A 21884-nucleotide genomic window follows, 5' to 3' on the forward strand; every position below is an offset into this window, starting at 1 on the left:
TACATGAAGGTGACAAGTTGAACCTTTAAAAGCGTACCGGGATGAGCGGCACATGATGGAAAACTGACAAATTAGATTATTGTGGATTATTTATCCAAGGAGAAGGTCAGCGATGCGTTCAGGTGCTCCCCAACGACTGGCGTGTCCTTGATGTGTCAGGCCACGCACATCATTGGGGGATTCAGGGGTCATAGGTCACGTACGTAAAGGTCGCAGGCTGACGAGATGTGATGGATGCGGACATGATGGACCACCAGAGACTGTGCGGGCTGATATGATTGACACGTGGTCCGGCCAATGAGACTTGTTCCTCCCTTTACATCTGTCACTCTTGTGGGATGACTTTTAACAACATGTTGGAATGTTTTTCTACATTTTTAATGTTGGTCATGGCTAAATATTCCATTTTGAGAAAAGAATAATATTGCGTTGTTTATACTGTATGAGTAAATAGTCTGTTTTTTAGGGGAGGGGTGGGGATTGTAACTTTTTTTTAATTAAAAGTTTAAAAATGTAGATTAAGATGTAAAATTTATATCTTTAATAAAATGTGGATAAAATGGACTATTTTTATTTCTCAAGAAAGACCTGAGTTTGTTTGAATTTAATGTTTTAATAATGTTGTATTCCATAAAATCATTTTTTCACTCTAATTAAAAAAAAGTCATATTTTTAAAAATGTTGCAAGATATTGCACTTTTTCCATCTTAAAATTATTATGCCATAATTCACATTACTCTTTTTTTTTTATTCACACTTAAATAAATTGGCATTAATTTACAAGATGCCACACAATTTTTGAAACACCTTTACTTATACATTTAAAAAAATAAAGTACAAGTTCTTTGGGTTACAAAAAAGGTAAACATTACAAGTCATAACCAATTTTAATTCATTTAAAAATATTATTTTTTAAAACAGAACATTACAAGAAACTACACTAGGAATGTATTTGTTATTTTAATAAATGGGGGGGGGAATCATTACATATTACAAGATATTACTTTTAATATTTATTTATTATCTATTATTGTATGGCATTATTCATATATATTAATACTAAACAAATAATATATTAAAGAATAAAAAATATATTTTTAAAAAATAACACTGTACTTTTTGAGGAACAGCAACAAAATGGAGCTAGTACATGTACAGAATATGGAATTATGATGTTATATTATCTTCGTATAAACGTGAATGCCACCTCTAATGAAAACATGCCTTCTTACGTTCTTGCCAATCAGGTAACCTGAATGTGTGTACGTGTGTCGAACACAAACGCGTGTGTTAAGCCAGTGTGTCTTCATGAATAAAACACAAGCTCCGCTTTGATAACATCCTCTCCTTCCTAATCCTCTTTTTTTCTTTTTGTGATGTTTATCCCGTCCCGAGTTCCCGACCTTCCTCCCCTCTCACCTGACGGCAGGCTCGTGACTCCTCATCCGTCTACGCCGCTCGCCATCCTGAGCAGGAAGTGGAGCAGGAGGGGGGCGTGGAGAAGGTCCCCTCGGGTCCGCCTCGTCTTCATATTTTTTTATGACGGGTCCTGTAAAAAAATAGTCCCGACGAGGCCCGGCCGGCCGGCTGCTCTCTTCCCCCGTCTGTGCATCCTCCTGTTCACAGGGAACGCACGTTACTTGTTGCTTTTTTTTTTTCTTAAACTATTCTTACTGGTATCTAAGGGAAAAAAAACTGTCACATCCCGGTTGTGTGACTAAACAAGGACTAAATATGCTTTGGGAAGCTTGTTGGGGAACTTGGTCAAAACAAAGACGCAATAGAGACCAAACAGAGCTAAATAAATAAATAAATAAATAAACAATAATAATAATAATAACAGTCGTTGTCCTCAACAGCTTCAACACCAAGCCCCCTATCCGAGGAGAGGGTAGGACAGAGGAGAAGTGGCAGTAAAACAGGCCAAAATCCAGACGGCAGGGGGTAAGACGAGGCAATTTGCATACTAGATATAGTTTAACTTCGTGCGAAAGAGTAGACGTAAGTTTGAAGTCGAGGTTAAACATTTTTTGTACAAAAGTCGCTCTTATTTTTTTGCAGATATACGTTATTTGAATAGCATCTGCTCTACAAGGAAAAGACACACAGAGCACAATAAACAACAACACGAAAATAGAGAAGAAGGCAGACGAAGAAGAGCCTAGTTCATTTGTACCCCTGCGGGGGGGGGGGGGGGGTTAGGAAAGGGAGAGAGATGGGGGGGATGTTATCCCTTTCTCCTCCAACTGAGACTCCTTTCTCAAGGTCACACACACACACACACACACACAAACGCACACACAGTCTTAGTCTTTTCACTCCCGTTCTTGTCTGTACTCTGTACACAGCCAAGTCTCAGTCAACCATCTGGACACACACACACACACACACACACACACACACACACACACACACACACACACGGCGTATTTATGATAATAGACCAAATGCTACCATTGATTTTTTTTTTTTCCCCTCCCAGTTCTGTGTCTATGCTTGTGTGCTTTCCTTTTGACGTCGGACTCCATTTTGCAGCTCTCTGCAGCCCGCAACAAAAATGGCCGAACCGATGTCAAAGGAGAAAAGTTTGCATATTTGGACAATATTTAGTTAACATTTTCATCACAAGCGCAAGACATAAAGGCGTCGTCAAGTTGAAGTTTATTTTCTAACTAAATAGAAAAAAAAAGAGTCATTTTGGTTTCATTCGTTTTGAGGGGGAAATATGAAAGTGTTTTGAGTCACAAGCGTGGTCACAGAACAAATTAAACTTGTATTTCAAGGCAACACGTAGCGAAAAAGTGAAAACAATCTGACTACTTTGCACTTCCACCTGAGAGAATCCACTTAGACTGCATTTAACTATGACATACGGTATTATTTTCTGCTACATTCACTTCGAAAGGTTGCGATTTAATGAAAAGCTGTAAATAAAGTCGAAACATTAAAAACTCTTGGACGGGGAGAAGTAAAAGCACACGCACGTATCGCTGTTGTTTGTCATGTTTATCCTCACATGCGTGCAACTTGATTTGGCTTCAAATGACTGCAGCATTGCTTACCATCATAAAGTAAAGCGACGCCATTGTTCAAATCTCAAATGGGACCTAACTGCGCGCGCGCACACACACACACACGCACGCACACGCTTCTACTTGCATTTTACACAACTGGCTGCAAATTCAAGGCTGTTCATTAGTCAGGCGGGGTCAATTCCCCAAACAATGTGTTTGGTGTCACAATAAAAAGGGTCTTTTTACGGCCTTGGAGCCGTAAAACGCTATTAAACAGATAAAACAGCCGCCAACGAGCATCAGGAGGATGATAAAAGGAATTGCCTTGATAAACTCCGCGCATATCTGCGCCGTCCTCGCCTCTGTGGAGCTGGAGGGAGGGGGGGGGGGGTATGTGGGAGGAAAAGGTGTGGGTCTGCAGCTCTACAGCGCCACCATGTGGTGCTTGGAGACTCTGCAATGTTTGCATAATCCAGCCTCTAAAGCCAGTTTCACGTAGCAACATGAAATTTGGCAGGCTTGTCCATCATGAGTAGACCCACACAAAAAAAGTCTCTAGAAGCCATGTTGGAAAAGACACAGGAAGTCAGCCATTTTGTTTTGAAGCGGGTGTAAACAGTTTTTTTTTTTTTATCATTTTCATTTCATTTTTGGGGGGAAATGCAGCCTCTGAAGCCAGTGTTGCTAAGCAACTTGAAATTAGGTAGACGTGTCTATCATGGGTAGACCCACAAAAAAAAAGTCTCTAGAAGCCATGTTGGAAAAGACACAGCAAGTCAGCCATTTTGTTTTGAAGCGGGTGTAAACAGGGTTTTTTATCATTTTCATTTCATTTTTGGGGGGAAAGGCAGCCTCTGAAGCCAGTGTTACTAAGCAATTTGAAATTAGGTAGACGGGTCTATCATGGGTAGACCCACAAAAAAAAAAGTCTCTAGAAGCCATGTTGGAAAAGACACAGGAAGTCAGCCATTTTGTTTTGAAGCGGGTATTAACAGGGTTTTTTTTATCATTTTCATTTCATTTTTGGGGGGAAATGCAGCCTCTGAAGCCAGTGTTGCTAAGCAACTTGAAATTAGGTAGATGTGTCTATCATGGGTAGACCCACAAAAAAAAAAGTCTCTAGAAGCCATGTTGGAAAAGACACAGGAAGTCAGCCATTTTGTTTTGAAGCGGGTATAAACAGTTTTTTTTAAAAAATCATTTTCATTTCATTTTTGGGGGGAAATGCAGCCTCTGAAGCCAGTGTTGCTAAGCAACTTGAAATTAGGTAGACGGGTCTATCATGGGTAGACCCACAAAAAACGTCTCAACAAGCCATGTCAGAAAAGATCCAGGTATTCTGACATTTTGGTTCAAACTGACCATTTTCAGGTGAGTTTTTTACACCCCAACTCCAGATGGCATTCATAAAGAAACATTTCCTAGATGTTTTCCCCCCAATTGCTATGAAATTTATATCATATACTAGACTGATGGGTAATTCTACTATAATTACGAAACATTTCAGTTTTCAATATTGTCTGTAGGTGAAACATGGTGTTGAAAATCAAATAACTTCATAAGATCAGAATTGAATCAAACCTCTTGAAAATTCAAACCCTAAAGCCATTTTCCCCGGCAGCGGCATGATATTTAGTAGGCATGTCCATCACAAGCAGACCCACAAAAACGTTTCAAGAAGCTGTGCCCAGAAAGACACAGGACATCTTTCATGTTGGTTTGAAGAGGCTATTATGGGATTATTTTTCAGGTCTTCTTCAAAGACGAACTTGTCTTAGAAATTGTGTCCAAGCCATCAAATTTGTACCTCATACGGTACAGTAGACAGATGGGTAGTGTTAAATTGGGAAGAGTTTAAGTTTTAATCATTGTGTGTGGGCTGAGCATGGCAGAAAACTTTGACGACTTGCCATAAAATACGAAACTGCTTGTAGCCTGCAGTAGGTGTAAAACTGCATCATTATATGAGATGCATCTAATGTTCTGAGCTTCTCTGTGCTTCAATATACTACCGAGTTGCATCTCCACTTTAATAAATGCCACACCTCGTATTGATGCCTGCTGTTTTCAAATGAGAAATCAGCCATTTGTACAAATAAATGCCTCAGACTCAAAATTGTCCATTGGTGTGAATATGAGTGTGAATGCTTGTTTGTCTATATGTGCCCTACTCAATTGGCAACCAGTCCAGGGTGTACCCCATCTCTTGCCCAAAATCACCTGGGTCCTAGATGAGGACAAGCCGCCCTATTCAAATGGATGGATGGATAAAGGCCTCCTCTCCAATACTTGGTTGAGTAAATAAAATTAAAAGCAATATCTGTTTTATGACATTGATGCTCAGTGGAAAGTACTTGTATGTTGTAAGTACTTGTGTACATTTAAGTATTTTAATGGCATAATTAATATACGGTCTGTAAGCAAAAAAAAAGAGAGAGAAAAAAGTGTTTCATAAGGCCAACATGGACATGTGAAATTGGTCTTTTGGTGCCCTCTAACGGCAACAATGGGTATAAACAACAGTTTCTGTTAAATGAACACATCTTTTTATACATAAATAAGTATTTAAAATAACTTGAAATAAAAAAATACAATGGTTGCATCACAAAAGGCAAAAAATGCGCATTTTACCATGAAAAATGGCATCCTGACTATTCGGCTCAATCCGCGCCGCTTCGTCTTTTTCCGCATAACTTCGTCTTTTTCCGCCTCTCCTAGGCCGAGACACTTCGACCATTTCCGGACGGCGTCGCCATCTGCTTGCCTTGCCTGGATCCTTCTCTCCAATCTCCGTCTTGTTGTCGGCGGTGACGCGGCGGAGGTGTAGCCTGACGCGGGCTCTTACGTGTCGGCCACAATAAAAGTGGAGCTCCGGAGGCCCGGGGAGCGACGAAGGGAGTTTGTATCGGTAAGGACGGAGGAAGGAGGCACGATTCGCGGCTGTGGGGAAAACGTTCGGTGTTGTTCGGGTTCGGCCCGAAGGAAACAAAGAAATCATGGCGGCTCGGTGGTGTGTTTTTTTTTTTTTTTTTTGCGGGATGGAGGGAGGAGAAGCTGCGGCTGTTTTGGGGCTAGAGAGACTAGACCTAACATGAATTTAGATGTTTTGAATTAATGGAATGCGTGACTGTTTAGCTCGCGCTGTTTGCATTGTAGCTAAGCTATTAGCATGAGCTAACAGAGTAGCTAGGTTAGGATCAGGTTCCCGCTTTTTTTCTGCAAATTCCATCTTTGCTGTATAAATTGCTTATTTTGGACTAATTAACGCAACATTTCCTTACGCTACCACTATTAAACCCAACAAAAATGTCCGTTCGGGTGGTCCGCCGCCACAATTCGTCCACTTCCTGGTGGAAAGCAGCCCCCGGGGCTCCTCTGTTTCCAACACCGGGCCGTCGGGGCTGTGGTGGCCGAGGGGGGCGTCGCCATAGCCGGCCATGTGGCTCGGCTGTCAGCCGCCGCCTGACGAGTGGTGGTGATGGTTCTTGTTTTTTGAAAAGTCGAGGGAGAAATGCGCAAAGCCAATCATGGCGCGCACAGCAGCCACGCAAAGAGTGAGCTCACCGCCATCACCATGACATACGTCACACGCAATGCATTCATTTTCACTGCACGTCTATATAGCCACACACCGTTTTTGTGTTTTTAATTATATACCCATTATTTTATTTTGTTAGGGCAGCATGGTGTATTAGTGTTTAAGTACATCTGCCTCACATTACTTTGATTCTGGATCTGAATCTAGGCTCAAGTGTCCCTTTGTGGAATTTGAATTTTATCATCGTGATTGGCGGAACCCCCCCACCGCATTGTTAAAAATTAAATGCTAAATAAACTTAAGTCTCTCAATTGTCCATAAATGTGAATGTGACTGAATGCTTTTGTCTATCATGTGTGTAGTCTAAATCAGTTCCTTGGCAATCAGTCCATTGTTGGTCAAAATGTAGTCAGAAATTGACTTGAAGTGGCAACCAGTTGTTTGTCAGAGGGCTAAACAATTAATCAAATTCAAATTGACTGTACAATGGGATAAAATAATTTTTTGATTGTAAAGGCTTCAATTTGGGGAAAATTGAAACAAATACAAATAGGTTAAACTGACCTTCATATTTATTTGTGATTCTTTTGTCTTTATTTTATCGTAAGCCTAACCTATAAGACCACGTTTATGTATAATGGGTTGGGGGGAAATTACAATTAGATTTTTCCAAAATTGTTCAGCCCTACTTGTGACTGTTTGTCAATGTGGTAGGCATTGACTGGCGACCAGTCCAGGGTGTATCCATCTCTCGCCCTAAATCAGCTCTCATCACTTAAGCTCACCTGCCAGCCTAATGAGAACAAGCAGGATAGAAAATTGATCTAGAATTTGATTATATGACAATGATTAATAGTTGTTTTATTTATTCCCTAGCTCAGCCGATGAAGATGGAGTCAGCAGCGGCCGAGGCTCAGCAGACGGCCGAGTCTGCCGAAGCGGAAAACCAGCAGCAGCAGATCACGCCGGCGCAGCTTGCCACATTAGCGCAGGTAACAGACCGACCTTTTCAGACCTCCTTCCCAGTAAATTGGAGGTGTGCTGCTATCGTTTGTTCGCGTGCGTGTCTCAGGCAGAAATCATCAAAGCAGAACATTACTGCCATTGCGGCTTCAGTCATTCAGATAATTCGATGTGTGGTGACACAAATTGATGTAACCAGTGAGTCTCGGGTGTTAAACGTCACACTGTTCGCAGCTTTTTACACACAGGTGGCATCCAGCTTCGGCTACCCCTCCGGTCCTGGGCCCTTACATACATTTTTCTTCAGGTATCCATGGCAACAGCCCATGGCTCGACAACGGGTCCCACGGTGACGCTTGTGCAGCTTCCAAACGGACAGACAGTCCAAGTGCACGGTGTGATCCAGGCTGCACAGTCGTCCGTCATACAATCACCACAAGTGCAAGCTGTGCAGGTAATTCATTTATTTAATGTATTATTTAGTCAGGCATCTCTAAGGACACCTACTGGATATGTTAACAGGGGTCCTCCTCATGCCTACCTGCTTTTGTCTTCATTTTCTGCTTAAATCTATTTTTGCAATGTAAGTACAGTACTTCTATCTCAGAGCATGGATAAAAATGAAATTAAAAGAAATAAAAAATATAATTGAAATGACAATTGCAAATGATACATTTAAGATTTTGCTAAATAAATAAAAATAATTGTAATGATTTAAAGTATATGCAGTCATTTATTAATTTCATGATGAAATATAAGATTTACAGATTCCTTTTGAAGAGATCAATTAAATATTTACATAATTTTTTTTTGACGTTCACTAACATTTACAAAAACTAAAAGTGAAATGAAAAATATAAAAACTAGACATTTTATCAACTTTATATAGTGCCTTCAATGAAGCTCTATTGTACATTTAAAAATGTTAAATAAAAAAAAATATACAAGCGATTAGAAAAAAAGTTCACTTTTTTAAGTTTAAGACTCAAATTACATAATATAATATATATTTTATGAAACTGAATAATATTATAAGTAACTTCGGACATTTAAATAAATTTGTAATAAGTAGAAGAAATTCATCAGTAGAACCCGTTTCCAGCTGTGTTTCTAGCTTAACATGCCTGCTTTTGCTAATCAAGTATCATAATATGATTGATATTGAAAATCTATTATCTCTCCTTTGTTGTGCATGTGCCTTTTTAGATCATCGCCGAAAGTGAGGATTCACAGGAGTCAGTGGACAGCGTGACTGACTCACAGAAGCGCAGAGAGATCCTTTCACGCCGACCCTCGTACAGGTGACACTTAAAGATGCGAATCCGTGTTGGTCTTGAGACTTTGTGAAGCAGCATGTGGCTCATTCCCCACTGTTACTTTTGAACGTCCTCTTCCCAGTCGATAGTTGTATATGTGTGATCACAAGGAGCATTGATATTTAGTGCAAGTGTGGCCGCAGCTATCAGAAGTTTTTTTTTTGGTATAAATTTGTTAAGCCGTTGAATCATTAATAGCAGAAAAGACCAGTAAATAAATCCAGTGTAGTGATCTTGTTACATTTATCCCGACAGGAAAATTCTGAACGACTTGTCGTCAGACGCGCCAGGCGTCCCTCGCATCGAGGAGGAAAAGGCGGAGGACGACGTGGCGGCAGCCACGCCCGCCATCACTACAGTCACCGTGCCCACCCCCATTTACCAGACCAGCAGCGGCCAGTACAGTAAGTTTCATCTCGTGCGATATCACAACACCTGTGGTGGCCTTCCTAACACATTTGTCGTGTCGCTCGCAGTCGCCATCACGCAGGGCGGCGCCATCCAGCTGGCCAACAACGGCACGGATGGCGTTCAGGGCCTGCAGGCTCTCACCATGACCAACGCGGCCGCCGCCCAGCCCGGGGCCACCATCCTGCAGTATGCACAGACCAGCGACGGCCAGCAGATACTGGTGCCCAGTAACCAAGTGGTGGTGCAAGGTAAGCAGGGCATCACCAGCCGGGCCGACACTGCCAGGTCAAAATGTCCTTTTCAAGCACCTGAAATTCAATTGAAAACATACAATTTGGATCGTGTCTGGTTCCGTTTTCTTAACACTTCTGTAAACCCCATCCCAGCTGCCTCCGGGGACGTCCAGGCCTACCAGATCCGAGCAGCGCCCGCCAACGCCATCACCTCCGGGGTAGTCATGGCCTCGTCGCCCGCACTGCCCACCCAGGGTGCCACTGAGGAGGTCACCCGCAAGAGAGAAGTCCGCCTCATGAAGAACAGGTGCGAAAGTGTACACCCGGTACCGAGATCATGTCCGGCAAAAAAAAAGAAAAAAAAGTTGTATCTAAACATATCTCCCAACAGGGAGGCGGCGCGTGAGTGTCGCAGGAAGAAAAAGGAGTACGTCAAGTGTCTGGAAAACAGAGTTGCCGTCCTGGAGAACCAAAACAAGACGCTGATCGAAGAACTCAAAGCCCTCAAAGACCTTTATTGTCACAAATCCGACTAAATCGCCACAGCCTCCAAGCCTGGAACGACGTCCTTGTTTTGGGCATTCAAAGTCTTGGACTCTTCGGTTTCACTTGCCTCAACATTGTCCTTATGTCCTATTTGTTGTACCATGGGTCCATGGCTATGGAAAGACAAACAAGCAAACATTAGCGAGGGAGCAAGACTTCAAATGGATGCTGATTCCAACTATTGTTGATTGTTTCCACCTTCCGTCCTCACTCAAACATCTGGTTTTAGCTCAAACACTTAAGCTTTCAATTTAGACACGGTTAGTGCAGGAATAGGTCGACGGTTTGTTTCAAACTGCGTCTTTTCCAGGTTTTCTAGTTTTTAGCCTAAATCTACGGACTAGGTACTCGGTCTTAAAACCCTGATCGCGTACTGCAGATACGACAGGACCAGGGTCATTGGTTTGGTCCAAACTTTTATCTTTTCTGGATTTTTTTTTTTTAGCTTTTAAGGTAAATCATAGATCAGGTACTAAGTCCGCTAGAACAGACTTGCGAAACTGTTAGCATATTTAATCTTTTGTGCAAGAAGGGGTCATCAGTTCCATCCAAACTGTCTCTTTTCCAGGTGCTTCTAGTTTTTAGCCTAATTATACGAAACAGAGACTGGATCTCAAAACCCTGCTAGTCTGTCAACTTTGGCGCATTTAACCTAAACCCTAGATCAGGTACTAAATCTAGTAGAATAAGCTTTCAAACTCATTAGTATCTCAACCTTGGTGCAGAAAGAGGTCATTGGTTTTGTCCAACTGCATCTTTTCCTTAAGATGATTCGTTTTTGGTCTAAATTGTAGATCGTGGAAGTCTGACAGAACAGCTTTAAAAGCAGCAGGATGGGGTGGTTGGTTTGGTCCAAACAAAAATGGGACATAAGGTGATCATAGTTATCAACAGTATGCTTTTAGCAAGAACCTACAGACCGTGTACTAATTCTGGTAGACATCAAAACGTGTTAAGACGAGAGTGTCAAATTTGGTTCAGCCAGAGCAGGAACAGGCCGCTGGTTTGGCCAAAATACTGAAATGAATCCTACAAAATAATTGTTGCTATGCTTACAAAACATGATGGACCCATGGTAGGCATTTAGACCTGAGGTGGGCAAGCTTGGCCATGGACATTTAAAGACTTAGAACCCGTTTGGAAGGACTTCTTTCATTGGGAGGACACTCCAGGACTTGTGAATCAGTCCAACTCAAGTCCACAACGTAACGTGACACTTTTTTAAAGTATTTGTCAGACTGAGGTCCTTCATTTCACCGTGTCATTTTTGGACTCTATTACCGGTACTTTAAGTTTTAAAGTCGAAGCACCGGGGTATGACCATTTTTACTGCGCAAACTGATTTAAAAAGAAAAGAAAGAAGACAAATGTGTAATTTCAAACATTTGCATGAGTAACACATTCAGTCTTCTTATGCGTGTTCACTTTTTTATACGACGTGTACATAGACGCTAATGCATGTGTTGACTTTGATGTATCTCTGTTTATTGATATATTTGTAATATACTGTACATCCGTGTGTGTGTGTGTGTGTGTGTGTTCGAGGCCTAGCGGTCACGGCAGCTATGACTTTGTTGGAGGTGGATGAGGTTGCGGTGCCATATTTTTATATTATTTTCATTATTCATTGTTGTCAATCTTTACGCAAGGCTCTTCTATTGGCTAGTCCACAAATCAATCGTTAGCCAATCAAACCAGCCTTCTCATTAGATCACAGTCAAGTGGTCAGTAGACCCGCCCCCAAATTCACCATTTGTCAGTTTGAACCCTTGCACCATCGTTCACAAATGTATTTTAAGTTTTGTTTGTAATTGTTTTATTTCATGATTAAGGAGATTCAGCGGCAGTATTTTTATAGCTCATAGATTTTGCTATTGTACAGCAGACACATCTTATTTGTAGTGTAAACAAGATGGCGGTTGTGCTCTGGGTGTTGTAAGCCTGTTTCTCACGTCCAGAGAAGCTCTGACAAGTCAGTATATAAAACTGTATATATATATATGGATGGGGAGGGAAGTATACATGCATATATGAATGTGGTTTATTTTTATTTGTAACATCCACTCACTTCACTGGTGCTGGCTGGAAAAGGAAAGGAATAACAGGAGCATTTCTATGAATTTTCTATCTTGATGACTTTCTATATGGGCCCCCTTTGTGAGTTCATTTTAAGAAAAATTTCCTCGTTGAGGTCACCGTATGAGTTATTGTACTCTTTGCATAACAATACCATAGCAGCTGATTATTCTTTTTTGTAAGCACTTGTTATGTGGCAATAAACTGCACGCACAGACGTGGATATGACTCATATCAATTCAATGTGATAAGTCTTATGCGTTTGTCCTGTATAGTCAAAGTATTTTATACTGTATTCATGTAATATTTCGAAACATGGGGGTTGGATTTTATTCCACCTGTAAATAATGGCTAAAATCACTAAATACCGCTGTGAGTAAACTGGTATTTAGAATCTTGTAAATCCATTCATCAACGTAACTTAATGATACTATACAAATGTACTTTATAGTTTATGAATTATTGACATACAGAAGTGGTAACAACTCATATATGCACATTTAATAATGACTAAAATAATTACTTTCCTTAAACCAATATGATTTTTTTGATTGACAGCACGGTGTTCAGTTCAGATAAAAGGGTGTGACACTACAAAAATAGCCTCTTGTAAATACAGAGTGAAGGACAGCTCTCTTGGCCAATGCACGGCCCAGGAAAACAATTGTTGTGATTCATTCACCAATAGGATCGATGGAAATCCTGTGTGGGCGGGGCGAGACGCGCCTCATTGCAAAGCGGTGCTGCTGTTGAGGTATGAGCCCAAACTACGAGATGGCGATTATGTGAGCAGTTTAGCCTAAAAATACCAGGACGGAGTCCGGAGTGTTTATTAAAGTTGCTTGTGCGATGGGAAATGAAGAGAAAGCATCGAGGATTTAACTTCATTTGGATACGTTGTCTCGCAGTGTTGGATTTCCCTGTTTTGGTCGTAGTAGGCCTCACAAGCCTCGGGCTGGATTTTCTCTTTAGCCCGAAAGGACATCCGAAGCTATCTGGAAAGTCGCTTAAGCCTCTTAGCGACATTTAACTACGCGGCGTGCCGATATTAGTTTAGTTCAATTTTTTAAATTAAGTTATTAGTTTAATTTAGAAACACTGTTTTACGGTGTTGGATTTTCCTAATTTTCTCGCGGTAATCCACGAAGGCCGCACAAGCCTCGGCCTGGATTTATTTCGCTAGCCCCGGAGGACATACGGGACGACCCGGAGACGATTTACAGCAGTTTAGCTGTACTGTATAGCGTGATAAACATAACTTATTTACATTACTTTGTTACCTACACGCAAGTGAGTTTAACGTTTTACTTGGCTTAAAGTTCCCCGACCTAGCCAGCTCGCTATGGCAATGAATGAATGAGGACGGGGGACGTTTAGAACCACTCTCTTGCTTCATTACGTCACTTTTAATTTAGAAACGTCGTACTCATCATCATTTTCATCTTTCTTTTGGGGGGAGGGGGGGCTAGTTCTCGGGAGTTGTAGGCTGCCGCATCCCCCGCAACTGGCAGAGGAATGCCGTCGCTGGGAGTTGGCGGACGGCGGCTCTTTAGCATGACGAGCTAATGTAATGCTAACACTGAGCCCTGGTGTGTGAGAGCGGGGCGCCCGGCCGGAAGCAACTAAGCGTACAAGCATTCGGACCACTTTGGGACACTGAACGCACACAGCCCGGCCCGGCATGGGGAACACGGTGTCATGCTGCGTCTCCCCGGAGTCGAGCCCCAAGCTGCCGTCCAGGCAGCCGGCGGAGCGCCTGGAGGAGTTCCTGACCAGCACGGAAGTCAGCGACGACAACAGCGCCCCGTACCTGCAGCACATCAGCGACAGAGAAGTCCCCGACGGTTCGTCAGTTATTAAAAACCGTTTTATGAATTTAAGTTTTGATGTATGTCATAAAAAATAATATTAGCAAAAATTGTGGGCTCTTTGGCCTTACGGTGTGTTTGGTTACACAAGTAATTTTGACTTTCCACTCCTTGTTTGGCCCATGCTGCGTTTGGTTAAACTGGGAATTCGGAGTTCCACTCGCAAACAGTCGGCAAATTAATCTTATTAAATATAATGATTTTACTATTCGGATAAAATTGTAAGAAGTCAATATTCTCATGGCATCATACCCTTTAGTTTTCGAAAAATAAACATGATTTATTTTCGTCGACTACTGCATTAAAAAAATACTTTTACTTAGTTACTTTTTTCATAGGTTATTAATTTACAACTTTCCATGGAAAACATGATGTATATTTTTTTCTTATGGCTTTTTATTTTATCTCAGCGAAGCAAAACTTATTATAATATTGCCACTTTTTTCTTGAAAAAAAAACCTCTCTCCGTGATTATTACTGTAGCCTTGAGCTAGTCAGCTGATAACGTATGACCGCCGGTCCGCCAGTCCATGATACGAGACGCGATTGTTTAGGTTGCTCTAAGTTCCATTTCTGCTTCTATGGTTATCATCACCCTGGAGGCCAACTGAATGTTTGAATGATGATGGTGCGTTCAGGCCTCTCTCAGCATTCCTTTCTTTCAAGTCGTGTTTGCATTGCATGTATGTACGCTTTAATCTGGCTATCGTTTACATAGCGTCGCTAGTTTGGCTTTAGCTGGAGCAACATTGTGGGAAAAACTTGGAGGCTATTGCCGATGTGGTTGCAATAGCTTGCTTCTCTGTGTTTGTCGTAGCTTCTATCTTCTGTGTACCAATAGTTGCAATTTTACCTGTACAAGTTATAGCCCTGGTGGTAACTCTAGAATAGATTAGCTATGAGGCTACTTTTAGAATTCGTTTGATAAGTAGCTTGTTGTCGCTCGTAGCTGCCATCTTGCCGATACTAGTCCTATTCTTGGTTGTAGGTTATAGTTAGTTGTAGCCCTGGCTCTACAACAGTTGTAGTAGCAATGTGACAAGATTTCCCAACAATGACAGTTTGGTAAAAAAAAAAATGGCCAAGTGCTTCAACCCGAGTTCCATACACCGAGAATTTTGAAAATTGGATAATGATAAAAATAGAGAAATATTTTTTTTGTATTAAAAAAATGTTGGCCTTATGGGCGTGTTTTTTTTTTAAATTTTTAAATGTATTATTTTTTATGGGTGTGAATTGCCTAGTACCTGGCGATTCGATACAATACCGATTAATCCCGATACAAATCTATGAATTGATTATTGAGATTTTTTTTTTAACTCAAATTTAGAAAATACTAATCAGTAAACTTGTACATGTACACTGTAAGATGTGTTTGAAAATGTATTTATTTATCTGAAAATTCAGGCTTATAACAGCCACTGCATTTAACAAACAGGTTGCAGTCTGTTTCATGTTCGAACAGCACTAATAAAATATTAAGGCTTAATGTTCCATTAATATAACATTCTTCCATGCTTAATATGTGAATCCTAACTCTAAGTAAGATGTTTTGTTGAATATTCCCATTAAAAAAAATTATGTTTAGAAATCAATTCGGCCGCATATCGAATCGATTCGAGAATTGCGCGCTGTAATATCGCGATATATTGACAAATTTTTTTTTTCTAACACCCCTATTATTTATTATTATCACTTTTGTTCTTTTAGAGCTGGCCTTGGAGTCAAACCCTTCAGACCACGCCCGAGCTAGCACCATCTTCCTGTGCAAGTCCCAGACAGATGGTAAGCTATTGCTGTTTACTGCCAAATACACAATACTTAACATGTCACATGTATGTATCGATGTATATGACATACTTGAAGGGATTACCGATGATAATACAAATGTGTCTTTTTGTGTTGTTGATAGTGCGCGACAGGAGGAAAAGCAACCATATCAACCACATTAGTCATGTAAGATCTTTTATTTTTTTGGGTCCGCATAGGAAATAATGGAAATGATTTATATACCCTGGTCAAACTGTGACCAACACAAAAACTTTTTAAATTGGGCATGGGCAAGTAATGTTTAAAATTTTGTAATTGTTATAGTGCCAAATTTAATTGAATGTGACTTTTTTTTTTCTCCTTCACTTGGAAGGTTGTGGCTTTTTTTTCCCTCCAGAAAAAATATCAAATACTATAACTATTTATTTAGTAATGTGTTTTTTCCCCCTAAAAAAATAAGACACTTCTAATATTGTGACTTATTACGGGGATACAATTTTGCCGTAAATATACCCCCCCAAAAAATCTCACCATATTGCAACTTTTTACCTAAAAAATCAGCCTTTTTTTCCCCTGGTAATATTAGGCTCACAAGAAAAATAAAAAAATAATTTTATTCTCGTATTAGTACAACTTTTTGTATAGTAAAATAAGCTTTTTTTGGGGAGTGAATTTTTTTTCTCGTTTTATTTTGTAAAAGTTATCTCGTAGTACATGTTTCCTTGAAAAAAAACTTTTATGCTATACTTTAATATTGCAACCTTTTATGTACAAAAATAGAAACTTTTTTTTCTTGAAAATGTTGCATTATTACCATAATATTGTTACTTTAAAAATAAATTTAAAAAAATGAGTTAGCCACCATCTTAATGTGTGTGCGTGTGCAGGTGTCTCCCGGGCCGCTGTCGAAGAAGTACAGCTCGTGCTCCACCATCTTCATCGACGACAGCACCGTCAGCCAGCCCAACCTCAAAAGCACAATCAAATGGTGACCACGTGGATTCAATAAGCACAATATTATAATAGCATTAAAAGACACGCTGTCAACGTTCATGTCTTTCTGTTTGCCTCCAGTGTCACTTTAGCAATCTACTACCACATCAAGAACAGGTAGGTGCAGGAACAGGCGCATGTCCAGTATGTAAAGTAGCGTGTGTTAAGATGTGAGTATCCACTGATAGGTGTGTCATGTGCAGGGATTCCGACCGCTCTCTGGACATCTTTGATGAGAAGCTGCATCCTTTATCGGTGGGCCCATCGACAATTCCGACATCCTAACCAGCATATACAGTACGCCAAATAGATCAGTCGTGTCAATGTGTATTTTGCCACCGCCGCCACACGCAGAAAGAGGCGGTGCCAGATGAGTACGGCTGCATGGACCCCGAGCACAAGGTCATCTATCGCTTCGTCAGGACGCTCTTCAGTGCAGCACAACTCACTGCCGAATGTGCCATTGTCACACTTGTAAGTACAGGCAGTTTTATTGGTAGTCGTTTGAGATTTTTATTTTAGCTGGCATGGTTTATTTAGATTTCTGATACTTTTATACCAATGAGCAGAAACAAATGAACAGAATAGTCACAACTTAATTTTTTATTATTTTTTACTTAATACAGCTAAACCATGTTTAACAAATTTACTGTACTGGATAGAAAACTTTAAAACTATGTAGTTTCAACATTGAATCCAGCGATTCTTTGGTGTACCACTAGAGGGAGCCTTTCTACCACACTTGGAGAATCACTGTTTTCAGCCATCAGTGTTCAAACTACAACACGTGTGGCCACCAGAGGGCAGCAAAACCTTGCAAAAGATTGTGTGTCTCATTTCAGCACATTGTTGCCGGTTGCCTGCAGTTGATTGGTGTTATTCATAACAATGTTACAATCTTTTATTATTATTATTATTATACAAAGTATTTTGCATAAGAGAGAGAGTGAAAGATGTTTGGTGTGTCTGGAGCTCAGGTGTACCTGGAGCGTCTGCTGACGTACGCCGAGCTGGACATTTGTCCCTCCAACTGGAAGCGCATCATACTGGGAGCCATCCTGCTGGCCTCCAAAGTCTGGGACGACCAGGCCGTCTGGAACGTCGACTATTGCCAGATCCTCAAGGACATCACCGTAGAAGACATGTGAGTCAGGGTGGGGTTACTGTCCGTCGCGGCGACGATGATGTCGTATTTTTTTTTATAGCTATATTTAACACACAATGGTTTAAAATTACCCTAGAGTTGAGTTTAGAGTCTAGTTTACACAGATTAGTTCGTAGTAGTTACCAGTGTCGCAATGTGTGCCAATTAAGGTTTGGCGAGTACAAATACCAGCTATCGAGCGATACCTTCCTTATTTTAAGGTATCGAGTCCTTGTGGTGGCTGCCACTACCAGCCACTGAAACTTAAGCCAAAAAAACCCCCAAATCTGACATTCAGTAAGTCCTCCTCTGCAGTAGGTGGCACTGTACTGTGGTAGGCAAATCGTCATCTGTATCAGAAAGAGAAGTCTTTGTTGACAAGGTTTTGTTATTGTGTTCAATTAAATTTTATGTAACCAAAGTACGAGAGGATCGATGAACACTCAGAGTTAATACTCGTTCTGGTATCAGTGTAAAAAATAAAGTGGTATCGGTGCATCCGTGGTTAGTTCAATGGATCTTCCTCAAGGTACACTCGGTAACAAAAAAAATAGTGTGTGTGTGTGTGTCTCGTCCCTGCTTTATGTGAGAGTCTTTGTGGATGAAGGCTGAAGAGGGGGTTGTTATGAGCGAAATGTAGGGTGGCTCTCAAGTGCTCTCGCGGCTTCCGCATAATGGCCCTGCCTCTCGCCCACTCCATTAGTTGCCCAGGGATACCACACACACACACACACACACACACACGGAATGGCCTCGGTACACCTTTTGGCGACCAACAAAGCAAAAACCTGGATGCGGTCTCCATGGCGACCGGTGCCCTGAGAGGCTGCGTGCGTGATGATGAAGAGGGAGGACCACGGAGCTCGTCGTCAAGTCCACATCGTTCTGATTTTTCGCTCGCGGTCAAAATAGAGACTTTTAACAAACACACGAATAAGCGAGAAATGTTAGCAGACGAACACAACTTTGTTCTTTGGTAACTATACAATTACAAACACACACACACAATACAAGTTAATAGATTGGGCCCATGTAATGTCATAACGTTTTTACATGGATAAAAGTACAAATCATTTACAAAAATTTTTTGGTAATTTGACGTGAGGAAAACTGCAATATTGTGATATTTTTTTAATTATGGGGGTTGTAATATGACCAGAGTCAAGTCAAAATATTATAAGAAAAAAGTTGTAGTTTAATTAGTCGGGGGGAAAAATTAAGAATAATTTTACCATTAAAATAAATGCTTAGAGTAATTTTACTCCAAAAGCTAAAAATATATTAAAAGAAAAATAATTAAATTATGAGTAATTTTACAACTAAGAGTATCGATATTACAAGATGCAATTTTTTTTTTTTAAGTAGTGATTTTCATGAATAATTTCACAAGACAAAAGTAAAAATATACTATAAGAAAAATAACAAAATATTACAATAAAAAATTCTAATGATTTATATTAGCGTCATTTTTTGTATATCACAAAAACCTACAATTTGAACGGGGGGGTGTAGACTTTTTATATCCACCCTCGACCTCGCACTCGATATGGTTCCGGCGCACTCGTCTTTGATGACTCCATTAGCGAGTTAGCGTTAGTGTTGCCCCCCCCCCCCCCCACAACTGCCACACCCCCCTTAAACCGCCCGCCCGCCACCTGACCCGCCGGCAAGGCAGGCTTCTGAGCGCTCCGTGGCCTCAGCTGTGCGCTCTCATCAGGAACGAGATGGAGCGCCACTTCCTGGAGCTGCTCCAGTTCAACATCAACGTTCCAGCCAGCGTCTACGCCAAATACTACTTTGACCTCAGGCAGCTGGCCGACGACAACAACCTCAGCTTCCCGCTGGAGCCGCTCAACAACCAGCGGGCGCAGAAACTCGAGGTGACATTAATGTGTTCATCACCAAGAATTAAGAATTTTTTTTTTCACATTTTTACAAGTGAGTCGTATAAAAATGACGAATCTCAAAATGTCACCAACAAAGTCAGAATCATAATAAATTTACATGATAAAAGTTTTATTATCAGAAAAAAATCTTAATTTTAGAATAAGATCATGATTTTTTTTAATGGCATATTAGCAGAATACAGTAAAAATATAAGAAAGTAGAGTAAAAATCGCAATAAACACAAGAATGAAAGTCATGATTTGATGTAAAATTACCTGAATAAATTATCAGGTGTTATAAAATATTACAAGAAAGTTAAAAATTTACCAGCCAAAATGTAAACTATTTATTATTATAAGACACACTGTTGCGGTTTTGAGAGCAAACTCATAATTTTTTTTTTAAAAAGTTGGAATTTTATGGTTGCTGTATTGCCAGAATAATGTCAAAGACAAATTTCATGATTCATTTTACAAGGAAATTAAATCTATATATATATTTAAAATATTTCTTACACGAGGGTTTAAGTAAAAGTAAAAATGATTAATTTTACATTAACATTTTTAAAATAGTACAAGAAAAGAGTGAATTTTTTGAAGGTAGAATCCCAGTGTTAATAGTAAAAAAAATAAAAAATATATATAATTACATTTGTTAAAAAAAAAAAAAAAAAAAAATTACAATCAAGTCATCACAATCATTTTGAAATAAGAGTTTTTAAAAAATAAAAAAAATCACAAGAAGTAAAAACATAACGAAAAAGTTTTACTTTTACAAGTCAATTTTTTTTTTTTAAATAAATCAAGGATAATATAAGTCAATAACAGTATAATTATTCCCACACAACATTCCTAACTAGTAAGGCCCGGCAGATTAATTGGCCGATATTACAGTATCAGCCTTAAAAAAAACAATCCCTATTGGTCGGGTCCTTGCAAAACGTATTCTTGCCGAACTGAGTTGACTGACGACGTTTTTGTTGTTGTTGTCGTCCTTGTGACTGTGTTGTGTTGTTGCCGGCTGCTGCAGGCCATCTCCAGACTGTGTGAAGACAAATACAAAGACCTGAGTCGAGCGGCCATGAGGCGGTCGCTCAGCGCCGACAACCTAATCGGCATACGGCGCTCCAACGCCATACTCTCCTAAGACCACCGGATCCCAGCCCTCCCCCCCCCCCCCACATCGTGGTTACTGCTGCCAACTCCAGTTTAACGCAATTATTTTTATACCTCTTATTTATGCGCAACTCACCCTGGTCACATGAGCGCCTCTCTAATGCCGTATAGTCGTTACAAAACCGCATTTTGTTGAGACAACTAAAAGTGAGGACTTGTATTCATTAAGAACGAAGACTAACAGGGTCTTCACATTTTGGAAGACCAGAATTGACCTTACTACTGAATGAAATGATTTCAAGATCAGTATTGCACCCCCCACCCCCCAATATCTTTTTCCTCCCTTCCTAGTGAACAAACTACTACATACAGTAAGTACATCCATGTAGAGCTACTGAGGGGACTCGACAGCAACAACAACAAAAAAAAAAAGTGGTTTTGCTTACTGTGTAGGCTACTAGCTGTGAAATGTCTCATTTTTAAATGGAAAACCCATTTGCAGATGGAGTATTTTAAAATAAACACTAATCATGTATACACACGGCCTGTTTGTTGTGCTGTTTGTCACTGAAACTGCATTTTATGGTCAAGTTTGAAAACAAGACTAATTCAAGTAAAAAACTTGAAAACTAGATATTCAGAGAATTTACAACACTAATCATAAAGGACTGTTTAATTTTCATTTTACAAGAAGAAAAAAAACTACCCTGCTGGGAATTTATTTTAAATCCCGAGTGTCCGAGTTGAGAGAACTTTTCAAGTTTCAACATGTTGGAGAGCGCCGAAGAATTTATGAATGGCAAGAAATATGAACACTTATAAGGGCGTTAACGTCCGCTAGCACAGGAAGGTTGTTTTAGAATCTACACAATTACGTGGCATACACAATTTTGCTATAACAACAAAATCACATGAACAGAACTTGGTCGTAATTAGGAGTTTCCGAGTGGTAAGGTCCATCTTTCCTATAGCACGTGAAGGCGGCGCGACAAAGAGCTTTTTCATCAACT

At 40.3% G+C, this 21884-nt stretch overlaps 2 protein-coding genes across 4 annotated transcripts; both read left to right on the forward strand.

The window, feature by feature from the left end:
- The first annotated feature begins 5753 nt into the window (after positions 1-5753).
- On the forward strand, positions 5754-12318 carry creb1b (cAMP responsive element binding protein 1b). 3 transcript variants are annotated; one of them, XM_077580484.1, is made up of 8 exons: positions 5754-5922; positions 7429-7544; positions 7823-7969; positions 8722-8816; positions 9087-9235; positions 9308-9490; positions 9629-9782; positions 9867-12318. In XM_077580484.1, the coding sequence occupies exons 2-8, from the start codon at positions 7437-7439 to the stop codon at positions 10009-10011; spliced, it is 981 nt and encodes a 326-aa protein (XP_077436610.1). In that variant the 5' UTR covers positions 5754-5922; positions 7429-7436; the 3' UTR covers positions 10012-12318. The 3 variants fall into 3 exon arrangements, with proteins under 3 accessions (XP_077436610.1, XP_077436609.1, XP_077436611.1); XM_077580483.1 differs by having other exon boundaries at positions 9308-9782; XM_077580485.1 differs by lacking the exon at positions 5754-5922 and adding an exon at positions 5956-6024 and having other exon boundaries at positions 9308-9782.
- Positions 12319-12798: 480 nt separating this feature from the next.
- Positions 12799-21413, forward strand: ccnyl1 (cyclin Y-like 1). Its single transcript, XM_077579654.1, has 10 exons — positions 12799-13941; positions 15676-15750; positions 15878-15921; positions 16623-16723; positions 16810-16845; positions 16932-16983; positions 17083-17202; positions 17706-17872; positions 19590-19752; positions 20789-21413. Exons 1-10 carry the CDS (start codon positions 13779-13781, stop codon positions 20903-20905), a joined length of 1038 nt encoding a protein of 345 aa, XP_077435780.1. The 5' UTR covers positions 12799-13778; the 3' UTR covers positions 20906-21413.
- The last annotated feature ends 471 nt before the right edge of the window (positions 21414-21884 follow it).

This window comes from Vanacampus margaritifer, chromosome 11, assembly GCF_051991255.1.
Source record: "Vanacampus margaritifer isolate UIUO_Vmar chromosome 11, RoL_Vmar_1.0, whole genome shotgun sequence".
NCBI classification, from domain to species: Eukaryota; Metazoa; Chordata; class Actinopteri; order Syngnathiformes; family Syngnathidae; genus Vanacampus; species Vanacampus margaritifer.

Excerpts from the sequence above, each read along its gene's own strand:
- creb1b (XM_077580483.1), top strand. The coding sequence starts at position 7,437 with ATGAAGATGGAGTCAGCAGCGGCCGAGGCTCAGCAGACGGCCGAGTCT. Across the intron at positions 7,970-8,721 it reads CACAAGTGCAAGCTGTGCAG|ATCATCGCCGAAAGTGAGGA; the intron begins GTAATTCATTTA and ends GTGCCTTTTTAG. Across the intron at positions 9,236-9,307 it reads GACCAGCAGCGGCCAGTACA|TCGCCATCACGCAGGGCGGC; the intron begins GTAAGTTTCATC and ends TGTCGCTCGCAG.
- ccnyl1 (XM_077579654.1), top strand. The coding sequence starts at position 13,779 with ATGGGGAACACGGTGTCATGCTGCGTCTCCCCGGAGTCGAGCCCCAAG. Across the intron at positions 13,942-15,675 it reads CGACAGAGAAGTCCCCGACG|AGCTGGCCTTGGAGTCAAAC; the intron begins GTTCGTCAGTTA and ends TTGTTCTTTTAG. Across the intron at positions 19,753-20,788 it reads AGCGGGCGCAGAAACTCGAG|GCCATCTCCAGACTGTGTGA; the intron begins GTGACATTAATG and ends CGGCTGCTGCAG.